This window comes from Clarias gariepinus, chromosome 13, assembly GCF_024256425.1.
Source record: "Clarias gariepinus isolate MV-2021 ecotype Netherlands chromosome 13, CGAR_prim_01v2, whole genome shotgun sequence".
Taxonomy (NCBI): Eukaryota; Metazoa; Chordata; class Actinopteri; order Siluriformes; family Clariidae; genus Clarias; species Clarias gariepinus.
The window spans coordinates 28,435,393-28,445,861 of NC_071112.1; the positions used below are offsets into that span (position 1 = coordinate 28,435,393).

Sequence of the window (10,469 nt, forward strand, 5' to 3'; positions counted from 1 at the left end):
TATATCTTCCAGTCTAAGGTCTTCGTTCTTTTGAATCTATTGTACTGCATAGTGTCTATGGGAGTCACGTAAAAAAAAAAAAAAAAAAGAACGAACGACTCTGGACTTGAATCGTTGGAACCGTTCAATTCTGTTTCCTGTACAGTACATAAACTACGGAGGTTTTGCGATGCTTTGCGCATGCGCGCCCAGTAGAAAATGAACGAATCACTCTCATTCTGCTGAGTCACGTTAAAGATTCATTCAAAAAGGACGAATCGTTGATGAACGACACATCACTAGTAGTCAGCGGGACATTTGGATTGGGACAAGGCCACCAGTGTTATTGAGATCATCGCACATTCCCCTTTTCATCAGTGTACTAGACTGAGTGTCAGTGCAGCAACACACACAAACCTGAAACGTATCCACACGCACTACTGTCCACAAAACAACCATTATGTTACATTTATTATTATTACAAAATTATCTTTTTTTCCAAAATAAAAGTTAATAAATAATCTGATGGATAGAAACAGTCTGTGGTGTGGAGATGTGTTGGGCGCCGCAGTGCATCGTGGGAAGATATTCAGTTCTTTAGTCTTCCAGCAGGATGTCCAGCTCCTCCATCGGGGTCCGGAGTCTCAGCTCCTTCTCCATCAGCAGATCCAAAACCTCCTGCACATGATCAGGGAACAAGCTCACAGCGTCCATGTACAGCACCTGCGTGCGCGCACACACACACACACACACACACACACACACACACACACACAGACAGGTCAGTGTGATGACGAACGTTATTCATCAGGTGTGCAAGCGAGTGGAGACAAAGTACTCACTTTCACCCAGGGGACATGCTGTAGGGCTCTGTAGAAGATTCCTCTTCCTCTCTCTACGTCCCTGTTACAGACCTGTAAAGACATCATCGTCATCATTAGTTTTTTCTTCTTCATCGTACATAAATTCATAAACTTTTTACCATCGTCACCATAATAATATTTATCCTCATGAATATAATCAGCAAACCATTGCCATCACATTTTGCTTTTTTTATATCTTTATCTAGCTCTACTGTAAAAGTGAAATACTCTTTACCATAAAGTGGATGTAGCGTCTCCACAGCAGAGGGCAGTGAGCACCATGCTCCGTTGCTGTAGCAACCTCAAACAGTGAGCGGATGCGATGGCAAAGTCCAGTCTCAGGAAAGACAGGAAGAGAATCTCCTGGAAAACCCGACCTGAAAACACAATTACACACACACAGAGGTTCACAAAATATTTTAATTAAAATGTTATATAAAATACCAGTAAACCCCATTAAAAGCCACATCATATTTACTATCTAGAACACCCATAATGCTTAAGTATGTGTGGTTTGGAGGACGCCAATACGTTACCGAAGCACAGCATCTATTCGGCTCTTTCTCTGCTGTTCGGTCGTTAAGGTGAACAGCCGGGGTAGGACGCTGTCGGTGCTCTTGGCGAGGGCGTTAAGAAACCGGGGGGTGTAGGGAGCATTGTGGTAGCGGGTGTTGGCCTGTAGGTAGAGCCTCCAGATAGCGATGCTGTGCGGCAGTAGGGTGAGTGCATCGGTCAATGCTGACTTCACACGTCGCAGAGGGAAGGCCCTGATGCTCGAGTGGTGATGTAACAGCGCCACATGCAGGACACATACAGCCTCACGTTGCTGATCGCAATTCATACGCTCTCTGGCCTGAGTGAGCACCGTATCAGCCGCGTCTACGCCCACAGTCAAATACTGGAAAAGTCCAAAGCAGCGAGACAGAGCGCAGGCTTTCTCACCAGCTCCGCTCTCTGATACAGCACATTCATATGCCTTGCGTGCCTTCAGTATTGTTACGGCGCTGATCTCTCCTGTGAAAGGCCTGTAGGTGGCGCCCTCTGCTAACTTGGTCAGGATGTACACTGCCCGAGAGGAAGTCGCAGAAGTGGGTGTGGTCTTCACACTCTCAGCCCCTCCCCGACACATGAGTTCCATTTCTAATTGTGCGTACAGGAGACTGAGGTTGCAGAGGGTGGAGTCACGTAGACCCGAGGCCCCACCCAAAGAGAGGGCAGAGTCAAAAACCCTGCGTGCTTCATCGACATTTCCTAACAACCACTCGACATGGCCGTACTCACGCCACAGCGCCAGGGAGCTACGATTCTCCTGCTGCTTCAGTGCACGCTTCAATAAACGCTTAGTGCACTTCCCCTGCACCCTAGCACACTTTTTATTGCCACTACGCACACACTGCAGCACCTGCAAAACACACACAGGAGTGAGATCAGAGGTCAGATAAGATTACATAAGATCAAAAGAGATCATACAAGATCAGACCTTGAGTTTTTCATAGCGCATCCAGCAGAGAGTCACTTCTGCTCTGTCTTGAGCTGGAAACAGTGGGAGGGTCTGTTCCAGAATGTTCCTGACAAACTCCTCCCCCTGCTTACATAGCCCCGCCCTCTTCCTCCTAGCGGTACGGTGAGAGGACATGTGACCCATAGCACTGACACCAGTAACTGGGAGTTCATAAGAGGTCAAAGGTCTCTCAGGGTCAAGAGTCTCATCTAAGAGGGCAGAGTCGTCCAGGAAGGTGGAGTTATCCACTAAAGGGCTGGATATGGAGGAGGAGGCGGAGCCAATGGGAACGCCCAGTAAGTGAAGGAAAGAAAGCAAGAGACGAAGACGCAGTTCCGGCAACTCGACTCGGATCAGAGACTGTCCGATGTCATCAAACAGCACCTGCGCAGGTAATACACAACACGTTACTGTCTTATTCAGTAAATTTCTTTATACGTGAAGAGTCTCTGTGTACATGTGTGGGTGAGGTTGTGGATGTTATGGTCAGGTATAGACTAGTGGAGCTGCCACACCTGTCTGTCTGGATCCTCACACTCCTCCTCTAAATGGTCTTTGGCTTTGTCTGGTCTCCACGGTAACCACTGATTGGCTTCCCTCCATGACTCCACGTCAAGCCAGATTTTCCACCGGGGCTGGCTTTTATCTTTGATCTCTCCATCTTCATCGTCCTCCTCATCGTTATCATCCTCCTCTGGAACAACAGCACAAACTGTGGATTCAGCTTCAAGTGTGTGTTAGCAGATGTGTGTGTGTTATGTGGTTAGATGTGTGTATACCTGTATCAGATGTTTGTACCCAGCCTCCCCTCTCCTGCTGCTTCATCCAGGCACTCCACCCTCTGGCCCCAACCTCTCCTACCCTCGGCTCCCCACTGTCCCAGAATGTCTCAAAGAAATCCACCTGAAATGGCACATGTACACACACGTGGGTAGTGGATCACATGTTCATTCCTGATACATGTTCGTTTTCACCATAAACTAAAATTTGTACATAGACATCTTTGTATGCTAGTGTTTGTGCGTGCGTGTGTGTGTTTGTACCTGCTGTTTAGTAGTTAGTTTTTTCACATTGTCAGGTTTGAAAAAGGTGAACTCAATCAGAGCCTGGAAAAGACACACAACTTTCTCGGAGTGACCCGCTTGATGCAGGAAGTGGCACTGACGCAAAAACACATCTGAAACACGGACACACACACACAAGGAAAGAGAGAAAAAGACAGCATGTGAGGCTGATGACAGTGTGCAATGAAATCGAGTTTCTGATTGGCCGGCTGCTCCGATACTCATTAAGAAATCAATCAATCAGTTAAGCGAATAATTCTCCCTCACCAAGCAGGTGTTGTTCTGTCCCTGGTAGCGCTGGGTGAGACACCAGCTGTCCGTCTTGCACTGCACTGAGGGTGCTCAGACACTTCCTGTATACGCCCATTACCATGGGAACAGAGAAAGAGCTGAACTGGCTCTGTGTGAACAGGATGTAGCTCATCCACAAGGGGGCGCTGTTAGGGTGGATGAACACCACCTTTTTCCACTCCTTTAGCTGTGTTGCGGTATCCCACAATTCCCGGCCCAGCCGGAGTCTGTGCAGCTTTAACTCCACGCTGCCGGGGTTCAACTCCAGTGCGCGCTCCACCACACTCAACTTTCTGTCCAACAGAGCACGCTCAGTCTCCGCCCCTCGCCCTGAGAGGGAGCTGGCCACCTCGTCCTGAACACAAACACAACCCAGGTCATTTTAATTTGTGCTTTCTGTCTCGCGCTGCCTGTCTCGCGCTGCCTGTCTTGCGCTGCCTGTCTCGCGCTGTCTATAATGTTTCAGTTCATTTCCTGAGTGCTTACCTGAAGAGAATGTTACAAATTACATTACTAGGAGTAAATAAATAAATAATAAAAGAATATACCTGAAACTGTATGAACTCCAGCCACGTGTTCACGTCAGTGGGGTTTTCCCGCAGGTTCCTGTTAAACTCCTCCACTCGCATCGTTAACAGGTTCGACACAGGAACCTGCACCTGCCCTTTGACCTCAGGCTGACCTTTGCCTTCCAACCATAATGAGGTTGCAGGGTTGTACACTCGGAGTGGATCGGTGCTGGTACCGGTCTGAGGGGTGGGGTCAGACTCCTCCTTACAGGGAGAAAGGGGGATAAATGAAGCAGGCTCAGTGGATAGGGTGGAATCAGTGGGAGGGGCTGATAGAATGGGTGGAGCTTCGCAGCTGAGTAGGCGTCGGTTGGAGGGAGAGAAATAACGCTCGTCTCTTTTTTCTTTATGCTTCTTGTCTGGGGCGGAGTCTTCCCAACGCACAATCTGAGTCCTGTTGTCTAATCCGAGTGCAGAGCTGCCCTTCCTCCTATACCTGCACACATACATGGAAGAAAACATGAAGGAACCAGTAAAAGACAAGCAGGCAGGCAGGCAAGCAGGCAGACAGACAGGTGTACCTGGCAATGTGAGCTCTGTACAGTGACTTGTACTCCCAGTTCGCAGGGTCTGACTTCCTGTCCACATAGAACTGCTTCTCTGACTGAAGATCATCAAGCCACAAAACTCCAGAAACATTAGTTAAGTCCTCCTGTCTATACACACACACACACACACAATTCTGGATATAAAAAAATATATATATCTGTTTTATCAGTTTGTCGCTAATAAGCGAGCCGAGGTGATGAGAAACTGGTGAAACAAGGTGACCGGGGACATTGAAAAAGGGAACCTATAATCACTTCTGTAATCTCGGATAAAACAATGCATAAAACAATCTTGTCTATAACTGTCACAAGGTGGAAAGAACAGTACTATAACAGGAAGTGTGTTTAAGTTGATGGCGCCAGTGAGGTCGGCTGCCATCACGACTGCTCCGACCCCTTTTTCCTTGTGTTTTTTTTATTTTTATTTGAAGTTAATATAAAGCCAACTTTGTTAAGGTCACCAAACATCCTTAATGGAGACTCGGATACAAAGCTGTTCATGACATTTTAATATGATTTTCCCTAGTTATTTTATTTCCCTTTAAGTACCCTTAGTACTTATTGTCTGTGACCAGTGCTCACACCTCTCTGACGGTTCTACTTGTTGGTTCAGAAGGTCACTCGGGTAAACTGTGTCCGAATCACTGCTCCCGGAACCATCTCTGCTGCGCTTATTCTGCTTCTTCTTCTTCTTTTTTTCTTTCTTTCTCCTTTTCTTCGATCTGATGTCATCATTCTCATCACCATCATCTTCCTCAGATTTCTGTTCACTGTAAAATCACAAAAAACGATTGAAGACCCTTACATTTACATTTGGGCATTTGGCAGACGCTCTTATCCAGAGCGACTTTAATTTTTAAATTAGGCTACCCCTGGCCCACCCTTGATATGTTGGTGTGTGTATGTGTGTGTGTGTCTCCCCTTTACTACCACATTTCCTGTTTCACTCAATCATGACTGTCACACCTCTTGTCTTCATTACACTAATGCTAATCCCCTGATCATGTGTTTGTACAGTGTGTGAGGACCTGGTGTGCGTGGGGCGTGGAGTGTGCGACTCCGACGTTTCTGTGTGGATGGTGCGCTGGTGTAGAGATAACGCATTCGCACTGCTGAAACTGTGATTACTGAGCCAGTCTAGGTCTGTAAAAACACACAAAAACACAGACAAAGAGTAAATAATACATCTTTAATAAGCACAATAACATTCATTCATTGCAGAACCTGAAACCAGTCTCCGAAAAATTTCTGTCTGTATGTCTGTCCAGCCACATTTTGTCACAACATCACGCAAGACTTTTAAATGAAACTTTGCCAGTCCTTAGGTATTTGCCTGAAGTAAAATGTAATATGCTGAAATAAGATGCTAATACGATACTTGTTCAATGTAAACAAACACATGCACCAACAGATAACAGCAATGAAATAGTGTAAGTGAATTTTAATGTGCTGGAGTCGTTTTAAGAAAAAACGTAATCTTTATCCGATCTACTTTTTTGATTCATTCTCGGATTACCCAACAGGGAGTGTATTTGGCTAACAACAAAAAAAGTACAACTTAGGGTAAACAAGGCATAAGATACTAATACTGTATTATTAAGTTAGACAGATACTGTGGTTCTGCCGTACAGAAGGACAAACAGACATGTACATGGACTTCAACCTGAAATAATAATATTACTGATTACAGTAAGGATGATCATCTTATTTTAACCTTTTAACTGTCAACTTCAACCACTTATGCTAGTGTTTAATAAAGCTGGAGGAACTTTAAGTTTCAACCAAGGGGGAGTAGTCATGGTGAAACACATGTTAGATTTCCTGAGAAACTCCCCTGTCCTAAAGATGCTTTACCACTGGCTATTACAAAGCTCTGACACTGGAGACTCCTTACATACATGTTACGCAAACAGGTGTTATTATAGAGATGATACAAGTGCATTAATATAACCTGTAGTCCCTGTTGTACTGTCAGAGCTGCTGTTACAGAGATTTAATCAAAAACTTTTAACCAATCAGAACTCATCCGTGCTGTTGTGTGAATTATAATTAATAAACTAATTACATCACATTCTGATTTGTAAACAGGTCAAACATGTGTAACTGCACACACATATGAACACTATATATTTACTCAATACACACACATTTTAACAGTAAAGAAAATTAGTGATATAAGAATTACATTAAAACGTGCCTTGATGTTAAAATAACAATAAATACGAATACAATAAAACACACATTTACAACAAATAAAACAATGTAAACAACAAAAAACAGAAGTAAGTTGAACTCTATCCAGTCATGAATATGTCTGCATTAGCATTGTGTTGGTTCGCTAATCACTTTATCGCTTTCAGATTAAAGTTATATTAAAATTAGCTCATGGTTCTAACCTCACCTGTGTTTTTAGCGCTATCAGCATCTGAACCTCCTCCAAACGCAGGAAATAACGACATACTGCACATAAACCTGCCTAAGACCTGCTTGCTAACTTGCTAACCAAGCACTGTCGCACAGATATGACGTCAGAAGCGTCGCGTCGAGCTGTTTCAGGTGTAAAAGTCTTCTCTTGTTGACTTAATGAAATGTCTTTTTTTGTTTGTTTGAAATAATTGTAAAAAAAAAAAAAATTGTAAAAATATACCCCACCAATGAGATTACATCCAAATTTGGTAATCCTCATTTTAATTGTAATTTCTGTAATGTCACTATTGAATCTATTAATCATCTTTATTTATTTATTTATTTATTTATTTATTTATTATTATTTTTTAATGCCCCCATGTTGAGATAATTTGTTCTGACTATCAAAACTTATTTTTCTTAGTGTAAACATACCTTAGAACAGATAGGAAATTGTTTATTTTATTAGAAAAATATTATATTTATAAATGTACATTTTCTTTAACATTCCCAAAATTATATTAGCAATCTCAACTATCTACAACACACAAAAATATTAATACCAAAAAAGTGCCAAATTTGTGAAATTGTATAATGACATGATGAATACTACGTTAAATGAGATGTTTTAAAGACATTTGTACCTTTTTATTTTATATATTCAGTTTGCATTATAATTATTTTTTACTTTCATACTTTATTGTCCTCCTATATTGTTTTTGCTATCATAATGTCCTACTTTAATGTGGAAGTTAATTATTCACACTTGCACTTTAAAAAAAGTTCTCTCAGTTACCTTTAGCTCGCGCTGCATTTTACAGTTTTTTTTTTTCTGTTGATTTTTTCCTTTTATTTTACTAGTCATTTTTATCTTGGTTTAATTTATTTTTAATACCTTGTTTCATGACCGCGAGGCTTAAACACAAATTTAAAAGATTTGTGAACTCACAATGATTTAATCATTTATTTACCATAACAGGGGTCAATTCACTTTACACATGAAATGTACAATGAAATTACAGATATACACACTACTATAACTGTTTATTATCAATAAATAATTGAACTTCAATTAAAAAAAATATTTTTTTAATACTTTTTAAAAGATTGTCTCTTCATTTGCTACTGGATGTTTGAATTAACTTCAGAATCTATCTATTTATTTTTCTGTCTGTCTGCCAGTCTATATATCTATCCGTCTATCTCTTCGTCTGTCCGTTACATCTGATTCAATTACTTGTCGCTTGTGCCTTACAGCACAGTGACATTTTTTTGTATATCCCAGTTAGGAAGCTGGGGTCAGAGTGCAGGGTCAGCCAGGTTACAGCGCCCCTGGAGCAGATAGGGTTAAGAGCCTTGCTCATGGACAGAACAAACCCAGACCATACAATTAGTAACCGAGTAATCTACAGCCTTAACTGGTTGAGCCACCAATGCAAGGTGCTGTATATTTCTTACCCAATATGACGTTTCGGTTTTACAAATGTAAAAAAAAAAAAAGCACATCTGACCTTGAAAGCCGTGATGTGCAGAGTTTTATTACACTGACCAATCAGAGACACCTCACACTCTGCTCCAGCAAATCACAGAGCAACAATTCATTCCCAGGTGTTTTTGGTAGGAAGCTTCTGCCATGAATTAGGGTAAAGGTTCTAGTCTTTAGCTCAATTCAGTTTTATTTATATAACACTTTTAACACTGATCATTGTCACAAAGCAGCTTTGCAAATAAAAATAATTAAAAAAATGGAAATAAAATAATAAAACTAAGAAAAATAATCAGATTGTCCCTGATGAGCAAGTGGAGGGTGCTGGTGGCAAGGAAAAACTCCCTGAGATGGCAACAGGAAGAAACCTTGAGAGGAACCAGAGTCAACAGTGAACCAATTCTCATTTGGGTGATACCGTATAGCAGTACGGTATTAATAATTTATACTGTGGAGTTTATACTGAAAGGTAACTATAACATAAGATGTGTTTAAGTTAATATGTTGTCCAATTCATTATTGGATTCTTGGGTACAAAACTATTTGTAGGAATTTCAATCCTGAACTACTGAGCGTCAGCAGTCACAAGCCATCAGAGAACATATGTCAGCAATAGCTGAGCCCAAGACCATCTTCCTATTCAAATGGGCCTGTTCACAGTCACCTCATGCATCTCAAGCAAAACATAGGGGCCTCCATGCGACGAGATCTCCAACAAAAAGCGGAGTACTGGGATGTTTTAGACAGGTCCAGAGGGGGTCTAGATCATTGGCTGCTCAGCAAAACCATGTGTAGCTCAACACACAGAGATAAAGAGAGGGAGAGAGAGAGGGAGAGAGAGTGGTGTACCTACAAAACCTTAGGAACTATAAAAAGAACCCTTGAGGGCCGCCTAAGAATCAGAACTATGTTGGACAGAACCAGCTCTCTCACCGAAGAATGATCATTTTGTAAACTTGCAAAAATGCAAATGGTTAGTTATGTTCTAAAGTTCTTCAGTGTTTTGCTGTAGAAGAAAAACTTGGTTTTGGTCCATATACTGTAGAATTATTTTTTTTGTTCTTCCGGTTCATGATTGTTTGGCTGTTTTTCAATGTTACTACAATAAACCAATATTTTTTTGTATATCACAATGAATATTCCATGTAGGAATAGGAATTGCTTTAAAGAACCACAAAAAAAGATTCTTCTTATATGCTGTCAGCTTCAAGAGCCGTTTTAAAATCTTTATCTTAGAATATACAGTATAAGTGCATTACAGTGAGGGCCTTGGCTCTCCTGTGACCCATTTAATCAGTAAAATGATCTCCGGTGTGTAACCTTAGCACAGTGTTAACAGTGACATGCTGAAAAGGATGAAGCAGATCTTACACACACACAAATGCACACACTTACACACACGGCTGGAGCTGCAGAGATGATGCCCCAGCGCGTGTATATGGCGGCCAGCCAGGACTCTGTGTGTGTGTCGGTGGTGTTGGAGATGTTGGAGCAGCAGCAGTGTTTTTATGTGGAGCTGATGGAGCAGCAGGAGCGAAGAGTCGCCGCGCTGATGAAGAGGATGGTGGACATGAGCTCGGCACGGCTAACGAAGCAGCTCCAGGAGCTGAAGGTCGGACTACAGAGGGTTCATGCTGATGTTTCACGACTCCGTAGACACACCGCCCTCACTGCGCACTGCCTTGTCAACCTGAGACACAGACTGATGGAGGATAGGAGGATGGTGGGCAGGAAGGGTGAAGGAGAGGACAAGAAGATAACA

General features: G+C 42.3%; 1 protein-coding gene across 1 annotated transcript; it reads right to left on the bottom strand.

Annotated features, from left to right (window-relative positions):
• Nucleotides 1–319: 319 nt before the first annotated feature.
• On the bottom strand, nt 320–7,333 carry nrde2 (NRDE-2, necessary for RNA interference, domain containing). The gene is made up of 14 exons (XM_053509689.1): nt 7,217–7,333; nt 5,844–5,958; nt 5,400–5,585; nt 4,789–4,923; nt 4,247–4,703; nt 3,675–4,053; nt 3,387–3,520; nt 3,123–3,246; nt 2,859–3,037; nt 2,323–2,727; nt 1,379–2,244; nt 1,078–1,219; nt 822–893; nt 320–702 (listed from the first exon to the last, which is right to left on the bottom strand). The coding sequence occupies exons 1-14, from the start codon at nt 7,281–7,283 to the stop codon at nt 577–579; spliced, it is 3,387 nt and encodes a 1,128-aa protein (XP_053365664.1). The 5' UTR covers nt 7,284–7,333; the 3' UTR covers nt 320–576.
• Nucleotides 7,334–10,469: the final 3,136 nt, after the last annotated feature.